This window comes from Cebus imitator, unplaced genomic scaffold (assembly GCF_001604975.1).
Source record: "Cebus imitator isolate Cc_AM_T3 unplaced genomic scaffold, Cebus_imitator-1.0 Scaffold84, whole genome shotgun sequence".
Classification (NCBI taxonomy): Eukaryota; Metazoa; Chordata; class Mammalia; order Primates; family Cebidae; genus Cebus; species Cebus imitator.
Genome location: NW_016107399.1, coordinates 1,682,370 through 1,702,880, shown reverse-complemented (window position 1 = coordinate 1,702,880; position 20,511 = coordinate 1,682,370). Strand labels below are relative to the sequence as shown.

Genomic DNA, 20,511 nt, shown 5'->3' with positions numbered 1-20,511 from the left:
TATTAGTGCCCCTTTTTTGACTTCTTACTACCGAGATGCTGAGATCTCACTTTAAGGAGGAAGGAGGTGACATGTCTCTAGTGCCTCGTATGCCTTACTTGAATGGCTTCAATCTCTCCCTCGCTTCCCTCCTCTCTTTCAACATTTCCACTTTAAACCTTTTCCTCATCTCCGTATTCCTTTTCCTCTTTTTTGTTCCTTCCATTTTTCTCTCCTCTTTTGCCCTTTTTACCTCCTCCTACATCCTGCTGCTCCTCTATCCCAAACCTCCCACCCCTTCTGTCCGTATTTGCCTGTCTTTTCCCCGTCTGTGCTCTCCTTCACTGTTTTCTTCCCCTTTTCCCTCTTCTTTTTTGCCTTCCTTCCTCCCTCTCTTGTCTGAGCAAGTACTAAGTGTGTTACGTGGTGCTTTGTTCTGTGTGTGAGGGAGAGCTGATCCTTGAGGTCTAACAATTTATGTGGGGAACCAAGATATCGAAAGGGACAATTCAAGGCAGGACCAAAGACACACCGGAGGAGCTCAGGGGAAAGGTGGATAACTTCAGGAAGTAGAAAGGCTTCACAGAAGACAGGGACACCTGCATGAAGAAGGAGTGTGTGAGCGGGTCAGCCATCATTCTAGGTGGCAGACATCATGACATCATGAGCAGGCAAAAAGAAAGAAATAAACTTGGAATTTCTAGGGGTGCTGTAAGAAGACCAGTCTGGCTGGAGCCAACAATTTTTATTTGAGCCTAGTAAAAAGGAGAAAAGATCAATGAAGCCCTCTTAGAATTCAGAATGTTCATTTTCTATCATTTTAACAATATTTCTTTTCCTCCACAGAGGAACCTAAATCTACATACATGTTTTTAAAGAAAGCAATTGCCAACTCAACTTAGAGATCAGGCACTAGTGGACTCCCAGCATTCAGCTGCCAATAAGTATTGATATTTGTTTGGAATTATATCCCTGCATGACTTGGGGGAAGGTGGAGTAACTATAATCCAGGCTTGAGAATGTTTTAAATCAGCATAATCATTGCTTCTGGGTGTGAGGGATTCCTGCTTAGCATCTTTCTATCTCTCCTTGAGGCTAGATGATTTGAAATAATTGGGTCATAACATTTCTTGAGCAGCTTTCTTGGACTTCCTATAGTTCCATCCCTTGACGGGATTAGCTACTCCAAGTCATACGATTGTAAGAACTTTTAAAATTTTAATCCAGGCCCGTTCCCATAGGCCTAGCCTAATTCTCCCTCTTCCTGGCTTTGTTAATGGACATCATAACTTTAAATTCTTGTCCAAGCTTGTAAATTGATGAATACAATTGTATCCCTCAGCAAGGACCCAGAGATTTGGGCTGTGTTTTGTTTAATCTTGCATCTTATTGAGCTAGTCTTTCCAGTGGCGGTTCCAGCAGAAGATTTGTCTGGGGTACAGAGCAGTGCCTGGCACATAGGAGGCGGCCAGTGCATGCTTGCTTGTTGAAGAAATGCAAGGCTGCTCTACAGAGAGCTTGTCACTCTGCATGATGTCCCAAGTAACTCCCAGAGAAAGGAGTCAAGAGGACTCACAAACTTTTCAGCAGAGATTTTGCTCTTTGCCTGGAGCGGGTAATGGCAATGCAAAGAAAGTCCCAAGGAGGCAGTGCAGACAATCTGAATAAAGCAGTGATGCGTGGAGTGCTGGGACCGCAGACCTGCAAGTGAAATAGCTGGTTTTATGTCACTGAAGGTCAAGATGCAGTGACTCGACTGGAATAAACTTGGGTGCAGAGGGTAAATGGTTCATGTGATTGACACAGTCACAGTCTCTTGTTCTCTGAAACCAAATGCAGAGGGCCTTGCCTGAGCTCCCAGTCCATACGGCTATGCAGGAATTCAGGCCTCTCCAGGAGTCCCTGGTCTATCCCCACAGGTGTATCTGGAGAATGATCCAGGCCAGCCTATACAGAAGGCCCTTTTTCTTAGATTTGAGGTAAGGGGTGGGGAACTGGCTTCATTCCCTAAGAAAGTTTACCAGAGTTCTGCATTTGGGGAGCAACTGGGTATCTCTTCTGTCATTAATAAAAGTGGTTTATTGATTTCCATTCAGCTATTGCTTCTTGTATTGATTGGTAAGAAGCTGGAAACCCCTAGTCTTCAACTGAGGTAAGGTCAGCCTGGCAGACTTGCAAATAACCCAAAGATTAGCATGAGAAGATTTTACACATTCAAGTATTTTATACATCCTTTCTCCCTAAGGTAGAATCTACAGTGCCTTGGCCATCGGAAATCTATGAGGATTCAAAGAAAGTACGCGGCATGTATGAAGACAAACTTCAATAGCAGCATAGCTTTATCGAAAACCAACTTTGCCTGCCCCACTTCTAAGCATCATGTTTGTGATTCGGTTGAAGAATTCTAAATTTTCATAAGATGAGAGCCTGGGATGTCTAGCAGGCCTGAATATCCCTTCTAGTGTTTGCTTTGCAGTTCTTCATTCATTTATTCATATGGGCCTTTAGATTGTCTGTATGAGGCATAAGTGGGCCACACTGCACAGTCACCCCCAAGTTCTCCCTGCCTCTTCCTTTAATTAAAATACAAGACCTATAAAGGAAACATTAGTGGGGCTTGAGACCCCTACCACAGGATTGCAAGCTGGTTCTTGTGAGAGTTGTGGTTTCAGAAACTCAGATTTGCAGGCAGCCACATTGTGTGTGTGTGTGTGTGTGTGTGTGTGTGTGTGTGTGCACGTACGTGTGTGTTGGCTCTGGGGTGGTGACAGAGCATTTTATCAGTGAACTGACACAAAGGAATGGGGGCCGTTATTTATTGGAGGTATTCATCTACTCTTGGGTTGAGACACAAATATTTTAGTGACATTTTTTACAAACCTGAGGCTAAAAAAGACATTTACAAGTCACATACTTGGACTCTTTGTCCCTAGCAATCAGGTTTGGTCAGATTTTCTAGGACAAAGGAAATCAGTATATATATTTTTTAAGTTTGTGATTTTTGTAAACAAAATAGGAGCAGTGGAAAAGTGAACGGGAAATGATAGCAAGCACACTGACTGAACTGGGAGATGACAGGCACTTCCTCAGGAAGAGTAAGATCTTAGTGGCCAGTCTAGCTTGATATAAAAGAGAAAATATACTCATGGCTAACAGTTCTTTTTAATGGAACTAGGAAACAGGGCAGTATTTTAATTATTCTTAGTTCAGGTTTGAAGATGCACCCAGAGAGCTATATTAGAGAAATCACACTAATAACAAATGTATGTTTAGCATTTACTGTGTGTCAGGCATTGTTCTAAGTGCTTTACATATATTAATGCATTTAATCCTCCTAGAGATTCTAAGTAGATACTAGAATTGTCTTCATTTTATTGATGAGAAAACTGAGGCACAGAGTGATTAAGCAACATATCCAAGGTCACATGGCTGGTAATTCGTTATGGTAAAATGGGAAATATATATTTGGTCTTTGTCCCCAGTTCCTGGTACAGAACAACTGAAACATTTGGAATTTTCTCAGTGATAGGGTGATAGGAGAGTCTTTTGTTCTAACGAGGTGACTCTTGGCAGGCCACTAGACAGTGTAAGTATGGGGGCTGGTCACCAGAAAAACCAAGACTTGATTCAAAGGTTAGAGCTTTCAGCCCCATCCCACAATTCCTGGGTATAAGAGGCTATAGACTCGGTCACCAATGTGTATGGCCAGTGATTTAATCATTCATATATGTTTAATGAAATCTACATGAGATCCCTAAACAATGGGGTTCCAGGAGCTTCGGAGTTAGTAAACACATGGGCATGCCAGGAGGGTGGCACATTCCAACTCCATGGGGTCAGAGGCTCCTGTGCTGAGGACCCTTCCAGACCTCTCCCTATGTGCCTCTGTTTGGCTGTTTATTTGTATCCTTTACAATAAACTGTTAAATGAAAGAAAGTGGCTTCCTGAGTCCTATGAGCCATTCCAGCAAATGACTGAATTTGAGGAGGGAGTCATGAGAACTCTCAAATTTTAGCCAGTCATCAGAAGTAGGGGTGACACAATACTTGTGGCTGATATCTGAAGTGAGGGCAGTCTTGTGGGACTGAGCCCTTAAACTTTAGGAGTCCGACGCTAATTCTGGGCAGTTGGTGGCAGAATTGAATTGAATTGTAGGCCACCTAGTTGGTTCTGGGGAATTGGAAGAAAACATCTCATTTGTTGTCAGAAGTGGTGTCAGGAAGAACCTGGCAGTAGCAGAACTGGGATTCAAGTATGTGTGGTCTTGCTTTTAGGATCTCAGAGAAAACCAATGTGTTCCTCAACTCCAAAGGATCCGTAAAGAGCCCAAAGCAGCAGATAGGGGGTCAGTCATGGCAGCCATTGGAGGTGTTCTCATTGGTGACTCAGAAGGGTTCACTAGGTGGAAACAGAAAAGGTGGACACATTTGAGAGGGGAAAATCTAGAATATCAGAGGAAAACACTTCAAGGATTATTAGTGAATTCCAACATAGCAGTTAAGTGCACAGAAAAACAGACATGTCATGTGATCTGAAGTGTAGCGGAGGAGATGAGCTGTAAGGGAGGGCTTCTGGGAGGGTAGAAACACACTACTGCCGTGTGCTGGCTGAGCCTGGGTGTATGCTCCTGGGAAGACCTCGCCTGGGAAGCATTACTCAACCCAAAGAATTAAAGCTGAACAGTGGAAGTGTTGGACAGATTTAGAGATATTGAAAAAAAATTAAAAATATAATTTAGAAAAGTATGTTAGGAAAATAAATGGACCCAACAGCAGAGAGTGAGCCCTATGCAAGACAGAGAAGGGATGGAACCAGGGAAAGGTGCAGGTTAGAACATTTCGAACTTTGCAGGCTCTGCTTTAAAAAGAGCTGGGGAAGAATAGAAGAGGAACATCAGAGGCAAATGTTAAGGGGAGGGCAGAAAGGAATGTTTCTGCCAATGCTGACGCAGCACCAGTTACTCAAAGCCTGGGACCCCAAGGCGGAGGGAAGGGGAGACTTTGTGGGGAGCGGTGCCCAGGGAAGAAGCCTTGCCCTCTGCACCACCACCAACAGTCAGCTTCAGGATTTGAGGTTAACTCCAACTGAGACAAAGGAAAACACAAAGGAGGTCATGAGCTGGAGGAATTCCAGAGAAGGAAGCAGCAGAAGACACAGTGGTACAGGGGTAAACATATCTGGGATTAGGAATGCAGGGTTTAAAGGGAAATGGAAGGCAAGATAAATCTCAAATGTGTATAAGAATACTAGGGGAAGGCGGGAGCCTCAAGTGAGCTTGTGGACTGGAGAGGACCCATTTTACATTTTTAAATTTTTCACAAAGACATGAATATTTCAAAGGTCATTCTAAGAGAAAGAAGGCAGAACGCATAGATTGGATTGTTTCCCTCAGGATATAGGAAGCGGAGTACAAAATTAACCTCTTGTTGGTGGCTGTTTTTCAACATTACATTTGATAGTACTCAACTGGTGTTGTAAAGACGGATATAAACATTTTATTTCTGTTTTTTCACGTGCTCTCTGTCTTTCCTGCTTCCTTACCAAGTTTTCAAATCTCTGCTATGGTCATTCGTTACCACTGGTCACGTTCTAGGCTCTGAGTTCTGGAAACTTAATTTTGCAGTAGAAGTCTGAACTTTTCTGTGTTTTCTGAATTCTGTGCATCAGGCCAATACTGGGATATGGTTCATATGCCTCATATGCTAACCTAGTGACTTTCTAGGAAAAAAAAAAAGGGGGATACTAGAGAGATTCAAGACTGGATTAATTGAATTTTGGAGGGATCGAACAGTTATGCTCATTTCTGTAGAAGAGGTCTGCTGCTGCTATAGAAGGAAGGCCTTAAACTTTACTTCTGGCAATGGAGTGAGGGTATACTCGCTGGGAATGAGCACAGAAGGAAGAAATTGAAGACAGTGGAGTTGTAGACAAATATTTCTTTGAATTTTAACTTAAAGAGAGGAAGCCAGGCATGGTGGCTCACACCTGTAATCCTAGCACTTTGGGAGGCCAAGATAGGCAGATTGCTTGAGCCCAAGAGTTTGAGACCAGCCTGAACAACGTGGTAAGACCTCATCTCTCCAGAAAATACAAACATTAGCCGGATGTGATGGCACATGGCTGTAGTCTCAGCTACTTGGGTAGCTGAGGTGGAAGGATCATTTGAGCCCAGAGAGGCCAAAAGTGCAGTGAGCCATGTTGGTGCCACTGCACTCCAGCCTGGTGAAACAGCAAGACCCTGTCTCTCAAAAAAAATAAAAGAGAGAGAGAGAAGAAGGTTTTATTTTGAACTTCAACTTCTCTCTGAATATTAGAATGAGAGATCTGTATTCAAATAAAGACAATCACTTGGAGCCTTTAATGCTATCATGGAGTGCATGTTAACTCTGGTGAGCTATGCCGTGAGGCTGGGCATGGTGGGAGAGAGTGGATTTTGGCTAAGGTTACAGGAGAACCTGGATATTAATGAATGTATCTTTCTGATCTACCCAGAAGCATCCTGAAATAAGAGCTGCACTGTCTCTTGCATGGGTCCTGAAAGGGTATACAAGGGTAATGATTCCTCAAAGAATGTGGCCCTGGGCAGTGCCACGGCTATAACCCTTTACAACCTTCCTTATCTCACCCCTACAATGTCCAGGGTGACCTCGGAAATCTGCCTAAGGCTAGAAGAAATCTGCCTAAGGCCACAGGTTGAATCTCACTGGACTCGGTGGTCAGCAAAACCACTTATTCCTTTGCACACTATAGTAGCTTTGCTGCAGGAATGAGAGGGAACTCCCCAAAGCAGAGCATCATTCCTGGCTCTGCCCATCTGGTTCAGGGATCCAGATGAAAACAATCTCCTTAAACTCACCCGCTGAATGATTTGATAAGACTAGGTTCTTGAGCCTCTCTCCACACGGGATGTTTCCAGAAGGAAGGCTATATTCTGCATACTAAATGGTGATCAGTAAAATTGACATTTTGTTGCATTAATTATTTTTCTTTGTTAATTTTAAAGCCTTATCAAAGTAAGCAGTGGGAATGAAGAAAGAACAAAGGAATCTGTAATTGGTTGCGATCAGTTACTTGCAAACACTACTGCACTTGAACATGACTGGGGATAACGGGGATTTAAATGGGGATTTGGCCAGATGTGGTGGCTCATGCCTGCACTTTGGGAGGCTGAGGCAGGCGGATCACTTGAGGCCAGGAGTTCGAGACCAGCCTGGTCAATGTGATGAGACCTCATCTCTACTAAAAATACAATAATTCATTGGGTGCGGTGGTGCATGCCTATAATCCCAGCTACCTGGGAGGCTGAGGCAGGAGAATTGCTTGAACCTCAGCGGCAGAGGCTGCAGTGAGCAGAGATCATACAAAACTCTGTCTCTAAATAAAATAAAATAAAATAGGGATTTGGTGGAAGTCTAGTCTATAAGGATAGCCACATACAAGTCTATGGTATGGGAGAAGGGGTGAGGATATGAGATTTTGTGATTTTAAGGGTTGAACCCTACACATTTCCATACTCTCTAAGACGACTGCTGGCTGCCCGACTTGATTCTTCCAGCTAGCAGTAAACATGTCAGTGTGATCTGAAGATGGGAGCAAGGAGGCCTTAACGTGCTGCAGTTCCCCCTTCCTGGTGACTATAGGCTTGGTGCTAAGGCAAGCTAGAAAACAAAATTTGGAGAATGTTGGGGAGTGGGAGTGTTTCTCCCGCATCCTTACATTTCCATAGAGGTGGAGATTTCTGCTTTCTCTACTTTGAGGGGGCAATATTGGATTGCACATCTCTGGCCCCTGTTAAATCCCTCTCTTGATCTTCTCTGTGAAGAGTAATGAAGCCAAGTGTGGAATGCTGACATGGAAATGTCTCTACTGAAAGTGTGTCGGTCAACAAAACAGCTATATAGGGGCTTGTCTTTTGTTCTTCCTTATCCTTATGGTTACTAGATGTGATGGAGATAGTCAGCTGTCCACAAAGTGACTGTGTGCAATTATCCCCAGGAAGTGGCTGCCTTGCCAGCGACTACTTTTCTAATCCCCACGCCCACCCCTAGCCCTTGCATTTAGGAATGTGAATAGAAGGGAAGTCTTGGTCAAGGCTTTGAAGAAGTGGGTGGGCCTTCTTCATACTCTTTCCCTTCTGCGGGCTAGATGTGAAAAGCTACAGATTCTTGGAGGCTGGATGAGCCACAACGTAGAAGCACCTGGATCTGCGAATCATTTCATGGAGAGGAAGCACTCTGACCAGGACAGTTGCCTTGGGTTGTTCCATAAGTGAGAACTAGCTTGTATTGCATTTAAGGCAGTATACATTTTTGGTTTATTTGTTACATCGATTTAGAAACACTCTAAGTAATACACTTGGTGGGTGAGTTAGACTCCAATTCTCCATGCAATTGGAAAAGGAAGTAATTGGAGCCTGTTTGCTCCCATAAGTATATTCCAATGTTTAGATTTGAAGAGGAAGCCCAGGCACGGTGGCTTACACCTGTAATCACAGCACTTTGGGAGGCTGAGGCGGGCGGATCACCTGAGGTTGGGAGTTCAAGACCAGCCTGACCAAAATGGAGAAACCCCGTCTCTACTAAAAATACAAAAAATTAGCCAGGCGTGGTGGTGCATGCCTGTAATCCCAGCTACTCGGGAGACTGAGGCAGGAGAATCGCTTGAACCCAGGAGGCAGAGCGGTTGCAGTGAGCACTCTAACCTGGGCAACAAGAGCAAAACTCCCTCTCAAAGAAAGAAAAAAAAAAAAAAACAAACATGATTTGAAGGGAACACGAGTCCTCCATTTTGGCTTCTGGTGGTGCTCACCACCTCAACATTGGCAGATAGCTGTAAGCTTTTGAAGCCATTGGGAACTTAGCTTGTTCATTAATAAAAATGATAAGTTGATTCCCATAGGCTGGGGATGCTTTGATCTAGTTTCTATTCTTTAGAATTGTGATTGGGATAAGTGATTGTTAACTCAGCTTTCAATACATGCTCGTCTCACAGAGGATCTGGTCAGAGCCTCACAGGAGAGCTACAACACGAAAATGAGAATGCAATGCATGTGATGGCCCCCGAGTAACATGCCAAAAGCCAGACAAGGAGTTCCATCCCACTCTGAGGATGGAAAGATGGTGTTAAAGGCAGGGGCACAGACTTACACATGGAGGCCTGGTGTACCAGCTACAACACTCGGGACACCACACTCTGTAACACATCAAAACCTCAAGGTCAGGGGTTCGATATGAGTGCAGACTATTGAAAGAGATGCTTATTTGGGATGGTAGATTTAACAGAGTAGAGATACACATCCACTGGGAGTAACATCTAGCATACTTCTGAAAGCCTACAACTGGGTATTATTTATAACCTAGATTCCTTCCCCTGAAACATCTTTTGGGAACCACAGATTTTCTTATGACCAGATCACAGCAGACAAAGAGAAGAAAAGGAGAATCACTGGGCATACAGCCATGACTTAGAATTTATTATGGAAAATACCCCTGGCATTTCTTTGAACTGGTGCTTGGTGGATGGCTGTCAGTTGCAAGCAGACAGGACGGGATGCCCTATCCCTCTGTAATACAGCTGTTGTTTACTCACAAATGACCTTTTCTTCCTTCCTTCTTATTTCCTGAGTGAAGAAGGTGGCCCATGAGGTCTCTGCCCCACTACCATGGTATGCAGACCTTTCAGTGATTAGGGCAACAGTTTAAACCATAATCTACACTAATACAGGCCGAGTTTGGGGAAAGAGACGTTGCCAGTAAGTAAAGAAATGTGCACAAAATACAAGGGTTTTTTTTTTTTTTTTTTTTTTTTTAAATATTGCAAAGAACAGGGCTTAATAAAATATTTGACCTCATACTGAGCAAGCTTAGAATGTCTCTAGAAAGCCTTTTTTTTGCAACAAAAGAAACTATTTATTTGGAATATGCATTACCAGTACAAATTAGGAGACTGTAAAACCTACACCGTGTTAGTATCATTAGAGAACACAAAAGTTCAGTTGGAATCAAAAGGGACAGAAGCCTGTGCTCTCACAGAAGCATAAAAGCTTAAACGTTCAAAACCAAAACAGAGCAGAGCTTTGCAGGTTTATACTCTGAATAATAAGAAAAGGGAGGGGTAGGGGGAGAATAAAACCAACAACCAAAGGAAAGCATTTCAAAATGAAAATGCTTAAGAAAAGAATAAGAGAGAAAAGGAGAAAAACATTGAATGTTTTATTTATTTTAACAAAAGAAAAAAAAAGGTTACAAAAAATAAAAGATTCCAGAAAGCTTTGAGCTAGGGATTGAAACCATAAAGGTGATGTGAAAAGCTCGCCATTATATCCTTACGACTTCGAGAGTGCAAGTTTCCGGGTAGAAACACTTCCTAAGGTGTTACCCCTCAATTCTGCATTCTTTCTTCACTTTTCTTGCCTAAGTTCTGACCACTTTCTGAACATAATTTGTTGAATAAGGGATATTTAAAATTAAGCTTTTTCAGATAATATGGCTTTCTTTTTTCCTCTAATAAAAGCCTTCCAAATCAAGCCGGTTTTGCGATTTGCTTCAAGCAGCTGCCTAAGTCAGAGATTACTAAGAGGTGTACTGTCTGTGAAGTAAACTCAACCTCTTAGCATTAAAATTACAGCACTGAGCCTGGCCCAACATCTCACCAACTCTTTGTCCAGAACCAGGACTCTGCTGGCAGACTGGCCCCAAGGACCGCTTCCTGCATCTAGTTTACTTAGCCAATGGTGCCCATCATACCAGCATCTCCTGTGGGATTCCTCTGGAAGAAAAAGTCTCTCTACTTGGAAGAGGACTCATGGAATTAGGGAGAAAGAAAACAAAGTACTTGGTTGTGACAATCAGAATCAAAAATGGCCAAAACTTTTCCTGATAGCATAAAACGTTCCCTTGGGCTAATTTCTTAAATTTTTAAAGGGCTAAAAGGAGAAGCATGTCCCTGATTTTATCTTTCTCTGGGTCTGCATGAGTGCCACACTCTGGAAATGCAGGTGAGCCATGAGATATCAACATGAACTTGATCTTCTCTTTTGGCATTAACTAAATCCTGAAACAAAGTAGAAGAACAAGCCTACTTGTTCTTACTACTATGCTAATGTCATCTTTTCACATCACCTTGTATACATATCGAAGAAAAACAGCAAGATCATAATCCTGACAATTAAAAAAAGCCCCCCCCATAAACAAACCAAAAAATAACACAAAATGAAACTTTTTTTTTTCTTTTTGTATTTTTAAGAGCAAGAATAAAGAAAAGAAAAGAATTTATTTCTGGGTCTCAAAGTTAATAAACATAATAATGTGTTAGGTTGTACCTATTATGATCACTATTCCAACCTTTTTTTTAGTTTACAAAATGAATTACTGTCACTTTTAAACATTGTGAAACAAGAAATAAATGTGCACAACTCGACACTTTTCTAGCATTCTTGAACTAATTCACAAATGCAAGAAAATAAAAGAAAAATGAGGGAAATGATGAATGTAGGTAGTTTGGTGTTAAAAACTAATGCAGGAATGATACGCATTGTCACAGAAGGAAGAGGGGGAATTCCCCATCCTGTTTTGCGTGCTATGAGGGTCATTTTTAAAATTTTTATTATAAACACTATTAAATTCAGACCGCTTTTTTGGTTTTTTTTCCTTTATCTGAATATACAAGAACATTCATTATCAAATGTTCATCATCAATACTACAAAGAACGAGACACAAGTCGCAAGAAACAATGGAAAATGTTAATAAAGCTGAAAGAATTGTTGAGTATTTTTTGTTTTTTTTTTAAAGTTTTTTTTAAATTTGAGTTTCTGTAGTTTCATCTTTTTTGGTATCGAAGTCAGGTTTTTCTGGGCAGAAAAACAAAAAGCAGAAGGAAAGAGAGAGAAAAAGATGTGTGAGAAAAGGCAACCAGCAAATAAAGAACCACCACCACGGCAAAAGAAAACATAAATTGAAAGAAGGTGCCACTTGGCAAATGTACTGCATGGGTATCAATTCCACGCCGGCGGGAGGAGCAGTTAGGGATGAAAAGGAGGAGATAATGAAGAGTTACAAGGTGGGCAAACCCAGGGTCTAGTATCATTTATCAGGGGAAATTTGCTTGGGGGGTCGGGGTGGGGGAATGGAGCACTCCCAGTTCCATTAGAAAATGAAGGAAACCTGGGGTGCCTCTTGGTATCCGTAGGACTGACCTAATGTGAATTCTCAGGAAGCTGTGTTTGCAGAGGCACACTTTTTCCAAACCCATCCCGCTGCTCTGTGTTCTCCTACTTCGCTTAATGTGGACAGATCCCACGGCTGCCACCTTGGAAACAGGAAGTGACAGTGGGCTTGCAGGGGGTGCCAGGGAGAGGTGCTGAATATAGAGAGGGCTAAGTGAAGTGCTGGGTGGGGAAAATGCCATGAAAGCTGATCATCAGTGCAAACTGCTGCCCGGAGAGAAACTGCCTGTGCAAATGTAGCACTGCTCTGACCTTTTGCATTGACTTCACATGGCAATCATTCAAGCCACATCTGGAGTCACCCTTCCTGTTTCCAAGAGCACACTTTTGTGTCTCTTTTGCACTTTGCGCTAAGTCAAGCAAAGGTGATTCAACCATGTTCTGGTGTGGGCAGTTTCATTATACTCCTGCCACTAAGACGGAGTTCTCCACTGGTTCTAATTAGTATGAAGTTGTCACCAAGATGCTCCTTCTAGGCATCTGTTCTGATTAGGGCAGAAGTTAGCAGACACAACCTTTCTAGTGTCTTTTAGTCATCAAGGCATAATCTCATTTTGCTAAATATTTAGCTTTTGCATTTCCTTCAAACACACGTACCCTCCAGTTTCTTCGGTGGCATCCCTGCTCCTCTGAGCACACAGAGTGTTTTCTACTTATGACTGTAGTGCCATGGAGAATTTCCATGTCCTTGTTAGCTGGACATTCTCACCCCTCAGGGTCTTCTACTCCCTGGAAGCCTCCCAAGCACAGTCAATGTGACAGGGACCAAGGATGTACAAGGCAACATATTGGGTTCAAGTGCAAACTAAGAGAACCAGGGCCTATTTTTCTAGTTTGGAAGCTTTTCTTTCTCCCAAGGAATCAGACAGACCAAAACCAAGAAAATCAACAACTCTTCTCTTTGTCATCATGGTGATGACATCAAGGTTCTGATATTAATCAGGAGTTAGAACAAGAAAACCATTTACTGCCCCTAGACAGCATGAACCCGTTTATTTCAGGGACATTACTTCCCCTGACTTCACATTTACAGGTTGGATACGAGTAAAACCAACTTCTCCAGTCTCTCACAAGCCTCTTATAACTCAGGCATAGCAGTTCCCATCTCACAGATGAAGAAAATGAGGCACCAAAAGATTTGACCACCTCCCACTTAATCAAGTGATAGAGCTGCCATCTTTATTGCTGGTTGGGTTGGCTATGAAGATGGTGAGCTCAGGTGACATCTGAGAATAGCTTTCAAGTACAAGCTACTTTCTCATATATTTTTAGTACACACTGTGTTCCCAGGGAATAAAAATCACTGTGATGATTTCAATGAAAACATTACCTCCCCTTTACCCATGATTCTCAGGTCCTCAAATGCAGCTAGCAAAAGTTCACATGAGCCACGTTCTGAAACAACTCTTTCCTCCAGAGCAATAGGTCGGCATCAAGAACATGGTGTGGTGTAACATTTTGGAAAAGTAATACAGTGTGCCTAATACAAAACAAAAAATGAAACAGAACCAAATCCATGAAAGACATTGTAAGTACTGTGTGTGGCTCCCTGAGCACTCCAGAGGTGGTGAGAACAGGAGTTAGTTCACACTGGAAACCTGGCCTTCCTCAAGATCAGGTCCTGCGTATGCCATTCCGGTAAGTGTATGCTAGCGGCCCTGCAGGTCCTGGGAGCCCCAGACACATACTGCTTCTCTGTGTCAGTGACCTTCACTCAGCGTCACTAATTCCCTCTCTCGGGCTCATAAAGTATAGTGCTATGGTTATTAACGCAGGTAATTGTACATGGCACCTTGGGAAAGTGAAGGTGTGAACTGGTGCATGTGCCAACATGTACATGTATGTGTGTAAGTATGAAGGCATGGCTGAGGTTGAAGGGTTTCATGATAAGAGCTTTCTATTCCTTACTGATGCATTCATCACTATGCCTAACCCAGGCCCAGTTTTGCAATAGGTTCTAAACATTGCTTGCTGAGTGTTGAATGGTCTCCAAAGACTGTGCCTCTGAAACTGAGAGCCGTTGCTCACAGGATTAGAAAGCCTGTAGGAATTCTGCACCTGCTGTTCCCGTGTCCTTCCCTACTGCCTGACTTCCTGCCTGGGAACCAACCTAGTGGAGATGAAACTGAAAAATGTGGCACCTTAGGAATCCCAGCTATGACAGTCCCCAGTGAATAGCTGGGGCTGGGAAGAAGAGGAGGAAAGTGTTCCAATCAGTACTGTCCCCAGGGAGGAAGAGCAAGAGGAGGCAGGGAGGCCTGGAATGAGTAGGGCAATGTGGCGTATTCCTGCTAAGAGGTAGTGAGAGGAAGATTGGCTGTTAACATAGGAGTTAGGGATCCGAGTGAGGTAAATTTGGCTCCTCAAACCACCAGCATGAAAACGTACAAACACTTTTATTATTTTCTTTGTCGTTATTTTCCTCTTTAAATTCCTCTAATTGTTGAAAATATCCTTCCGTGATATGAGAGAGGACAGGGACCCCGGGAATCTAGGACAGAGGCACAGGGGCAGGGAAGATAACGAAAACCAGGCTGACAGCTGGAGGCAGGGAAGGGTGGCTTCTACCCAGAAAAAAAAGGGAAGAGAGTATAAAGAAGTGTCCAGATTGGCTGAAATAGCATCCCAAAGAAGAGAAGAGAAGGAGACTCTTATTGTGTTTGCTGATTGCTTCGACCTCCAGTCTGACCGCTTCAGCGTTGGGAGAGAAACCCTCCCTCCTGCCCCTGCCCCAACCGGGGCACAGGGTCAGCCGGGATGCGATTGCTGGGAGATCAGTTGGAGGTATCAGAGTGAACACTGCCAGGGCCTTCTGTAGGGGAGGTCACTGATGAAGGGGTAGTAGCATCCTGCCAACCTCCATTAGCCTAGAAGGGAAAAAGGGAGAGAAGTCAGTCCTCTGAGTGGCTGTTTTCAGCAGACAATGACAATGAGGCAACTTGTGTAAAGAACCTAGCACAGTGCCTGGCACAGGGTGATACTCATCAACAGGAAACTATTACTGTGGGTGACAATATTCCCCCCACCCTCAAATAAGTTTGGGTCATCCGAGTGAGCCTTTGGATACAATGTTAACACCTCCCACTAATATGATGTGTTTAAACTTCTCAAAGACTCTATAATTCAGTCCCAGCCAGCAGTGAAATGACAGCTGTCTTCCAGGTCAAGAGACTCAAGGTTTTGGTTCTGACTCTGGCAACAACTAGCTATTGTTGATGGTAAAGCACCTTCACCTATTTGATCTTAGTCTTCCCTTTTGAAAAATAAGAAGGTTGGCTCAAACGCTTTCTAAGGCTCTTTCCGGCTCTGAATGTCCCATATATTTATGGGATTCCAGGTACCTGTTCTATGCAAGGTTCTCTACTAGATGCTCATGGGTATATAATGATGAGTGAGATATCGTTCATGTGCTCATACACGGAGATAAGCCCATGAATGAACTATAAATCAAGGCAGAACCTAATACATGATAGAGTCCCATTGTTATGAAGTTTCAAATAAAAACGTTACCACGTTTTGTTGCAACATCAGGAAACACTTCATGGAGGGAGCACTCTTTGAGGTGAGTTTTGAAAAGTACAGGGGGTAATTCAGGTGACTGTTACAGATACAACAGTGGTGCCAAGGCCATAGGACTGGTCTGTGTGAATATACCCAGAGAGGTGGTGAGATGGGAAGGTACAGGCGTGATCTATATTTGGAGATCATTTTTATAAGACTCCAGATCCAGGAGCATCCCAACAATAAAACTGTTAAAATCGTTATTAAAAAAATCTGTTGAGTAACCACCCCTTTCAAAAAAAATCTCAGCACTAAAATAGTTCAAGAATGATTTGCTACAGTGGTTAATTCGTGATGCATAATTCATGATTGTTTAGATGTTTTAAAGCATTGAAATATAAGTGTGCTAAAATGCCTTTGCCCTCTTCAATTACCGTGTTCCTTTGGAGTTCATGTTGAACAGACCAGGTCTGAGATGTCCCTGGTAAAATATTTTCTATTGTACTCTCCTCTCATTCTCTGAAAAATCTAGGGGAGATGGGGCAGGTATTATTGTTGCTGTTTGGGAGGGACCGCCACTTCAACTCTTGCAAAGTCTATGGCACTGGGGGAGTGTCTGGCACTTGGTAGGTGCTGGAAATGTCCGTTCACATTTTATTCCTAAGAGAGCAGAGGTGCAAGAGAAAAGCAGGTGTCCTGGTTCATGCCTGAGAACACAGGCTTCGAGACCTTTGTATGAGGCTCCATTTTCTCTGCCCTTTTCATCCACTTGGCTTTCTTTATCATTGGCTTATACCAGTGATGCGCCAATTTTCCCAGGAAAGCCAGGCTTTTAATTCAAAGCGGTTCCTACCAGTTACTTCAGCATCAGGGTGGGTTTTGTTCACACCTCACTAAAGAGAAGATCTGCATACCAAGAGGGCATCCTGAGCAATGCCAAGAACACCGCTCCCAAATCCTGGGTCAGCAAATAACTGCTCTCAAGTTCCAATCTCCCATCTCCTAACCCAGTCAGGTCACTCCTCTCCTCCTTTTCTCTGTTGGAGGACATTTCCTCCTGCTGTTTGTGATAAAGAGATTAGACGGAGAACAAAAAGGAGGAAAAGAATGCTTTCTGTCATAACAGAAGGCTTTTCCAACTTTTGGGGGCAAACACTGTGTAGTATACTCAGAATCAAGAACAGAATTAATTCAAATTTCTAAGGCAGGTCTGCCACAGGGGTGACAACATTATAGCCTCCCTTCCCAACCAAGAATAGAGACTCTGGCGCCATTTTAGGCTGACGAAGAATGGTGGCTATGTTTATTTTTCCCAAAGACAATCCTTTAATATCATGTTTTAAAAATAAAAATAAGATATATTTACTCTATAATATCTGGGAAATAAAAAAACATAAAAAACAAAATGCACAGGACCCATAATCCTGCTACTTGGGGAAAATGAGTCAGCTTTGATTACAGATATAATTGCTTTGGTATCTGTTTCTCCTACTCATTTATATATGTGAATGTTTACCAGATAGATATCTAAATAGATAGATGTGTGTGTGTGTGTATGTATGTATGTATGTATGTACATATGTATGTAGGTAGGTAGACAGACAGACAGACAGACAGACAGGTGTGTATCTGTGGGGATGGGAGGTAGGGGTTGGGTGCTGACTCAGCAGTACAGAAATTTAAGAAAACATGACAGAAGTTTTTAAGTACAATATCATGAATAGAGTAAAATTCTGGTAAAAAAAAAAAGAAAAAAAGTCACGTATCTTAGAATCTACTTGGTATAAAATAAGCAGATAAGGAAGCTCTACGAAAACGGTGAGCATACATGTCACAGCACATGGAACAAAGGAGTTCTATTACATTGCTCACAAATCACTTCTCTCCCTATCATTTAGCCATGCCATAATTCCATTAAGATAACAATAAGTGGTTCAAAAAATGAAGCCATTAGTAAAGAAAATTAGTTCTCTGGTGTTTCATTAAGAAGGAACTGACGAGGCATTCTTATATTGCCCAGAAGGTTCTGGGAGACTTCTTTTTGAGTCATCCCAGATCTGAAATAACTCAAACAGTAAAAATTTGATCTCTTTTCTTTAAAAAGTTCTGTTTTTTCAGACCAGTATGTAAGATGGGTACAGAGAACCCACAGAAGGTAGAGACAGGAATTAGTTCAAGCTAATATCAAAACCAGCATTATATTATTCTAGGTGGCCTAGCGAAGAGTATATAAAATCTTCTGTCTAAAAGAAATACGTTAAACAGGGCCAGGCAAGGTGGCTTACGCCTGTAATCCCAGCACTTTTGGAGGCAGGTGGATCACGAGGTCAAGAGATCAGGACAATTCTGCCCAACATGGTGAAACCCAGTCTCTACTAAAAATATAAAAATTAGCTTGGTGTGGTGGCAGGCACCTGTAGTCCCAGCTACTGGAGAGGCTGAGGCAGGAGAATCGCTTGAACCCGGGAGGTGGAGGTTGAAGTGAGCCAAGATTGTGCCACTGCACTCCAGCCTGGAGACAAAGCGAGACTTCGTCTCAAAAAAAAAAAAAAAATACACTAAACAAAGTCTTTTTCACTCCCTTTTTTTTTTTTAACTCTCTCTCCTCCACAAACATGCACATACACACACACACACACACACACACACACACACACACACACACACACACACACACACACACTCTCTCTCTCTCTCTCTCTCTCTCTCTCTCCCTCCCCCCTCCCCCCACCTCCTCAGATTTGGTGACCATTGATCCGGGTTTGCCCAGGAATTTCCCATGTTAATACCTAAAGTCTCAGATCCCAGCAGACCCCAATGGCCTAGGCAAAATAAGACTGTTGGCCACCCTATTCCAGGATATGCCAGCTATGACCTCCCACTTCTCACCAAATTTAGGACATTATAGCCTACAGGGTTTAAATTAGAGAAACATAGATACTTTTTAGATGAAGCATGTCACACTGGGGAGTGTGGAAGAATTCTTTTCTCTAGAGGTGCTTTATAGAACGGTATATTATCTGCTGCTGTTACTGCTAAAACCGTCATAAGATAGAAACTGTGAGCAAACTCAACTTAACCGGGTTTCCTGTAAATCACTTTGGCTGCTTCAGCTGTATCATTCCAGCTTTAATGTAAGATGCTCAGAGGCTGCACCGTCTTGGGAAACAGCTGACCTCGCTTACTGCCACGTTAACCCTGGGGAGCAATTCCTTCCCTCTTCCTCGACTGTGGGTGAATATTAAGTAGGAAACTCCGCCTTTGTGTATTTATTTATCTCTGGGCACAGTGAGAGGAGAGGATGCTTTCATTAACAACCATGCAGGGGTGAGGGGTGGTGGAAAATAAGACTTTTATTTTTATTTTTCTTCTGCACCTCAGCTTCCCTCTCTACTTTCTGATGCAAACTATCCTTTATAAGGGACACATTCCTGGAAACGCTAATGTCATAAACCACACTGAGGGGTCACAGGGTAGGAGGTAAAATCTGCGAAACCAAAGGTACCCTTTTAATTGCTAAAAACATTTTAATGGAAGAGTGTTTATATCTGCACTCAGTTTATATAGGTAATTCTGTGGCCTGTGATGCAACACCTGGGAAGTGTGACCCAACGTAACTTTTAATTCTTGCAGATGAAACCTAAGCCAGCAGAGCAGGCTCAACCTGGGCTCACGAAGAGAGAAGCTCATAGAATATAAAATTAGGACAAAATGCAGCAGGTTCCTGAGATAAGAAAATCTGGATTTCCCAAACACAAAGATATTTGGAAATAAAGTGTTTCAGGAATAAAAATGACTATTTACTCCATAGTCTACCCTAAAGAATTTGGCGTATAATTTGATATACACCAAATTTCGCTAGAACTTCATCTAAAAGGTAATGCAAAACATGCCTGCCTGAGAAAGTAGAGGAAGCTAGCTCTTGCACCAAGGATGGGGCAATGGCAGATGGGAAACCCACGTGGTTTCTCCTGACAGGACACACAGCACAGAACTGCAACCCAGGCCCTGACTTTATCACCCTCCTTGAACCAGAACGGGGACCATAGATAGTTGCCTCTCTCTCCCTGTTGTGGATCCAGTACTGCTTTTAGCCCAGAGCAGTGGCTGCTGGGCTAAGAACCACATGCCCCATCTCCTCCTTTTCCCACTCTTCCTCTGTGCTTACCTTAGCAGCACACCATTGATGCAGAGAATTCATCACCTGATGTGACAGCCCAAGCAAGCCTGGCACTAAGAAACTCTCATTTGCAACCCAGAAATACGCTGAGGTGCCACAAACTGGCTGATGTCAGCACAGAGCGGAGCTAGATCTGCATATGGGCCAGATGCCATTACTAGAGATGCCTTCAGCGTGGCTGAGGAGCTGTACGTGCTCCAGGCCCTCAATCACCCAGGCACTGTTGGGGTCGGCCAGGAAGGAAAACAAAGAGACATGGAGGCATCCTCTTTCCCTCTCTATGCAAACACACACACAGCCACTATATGTCAGGGAGACATCAGCTCACACAGTAGAGGTCACATCCTAGATTCATCATTCTTCTATCCAGCTAGAAGAAACATGTCTTCCTGATATGCTTAACACTTTCCCAAGATTACACAGATAGCACTCATCAAGCTATGGTCGGGGATGAAAAGATGCTACTGGAAAGCCCCATTAGGGACGTCAAAAGATTCAAAATTTCCTGGGGAATTTTACAGTGGAAAATAGATCCAGGCCCGGTCTGGGTACTCCTCCAGTCCTGTCTCTAGCTGCCACCACAGCGATCTTTCAAAAGTGTCATTCTGTGCATGTCATCTCCCTGT

At 43.0% G+C, this 20,511-nt stretch overlaps 1 protein-coding gene across 2 annotated transcripts in view; it reads right to left on the bottom strand.

The window, feature by feature from the left end:
* Positions 1-9,863: 9,863 nt before the first annotated feature.
* PBX1 (PBX homeobox 1) overlaps positions 9,864-20,511 on the bottom strand; it is a 298,486-nt gene continuing 287,838 nt past the window's right edge. For both annotated transcript variants that reach the window (XM_017534042.2, XM_017534040.2), the window contains one exon: positions 9,864-15,071. Coding sequence is in view for 1 of the 2 variants with exons in the window: in XM_017534040.2 (XP_017389529.1) it covers positions 14,979-15,071 (93 nt within the window). In the remaining variant the exon portion in view is untranslated. The remainder of the gene's footprint in view (positions 15,072-20,511) is intronic.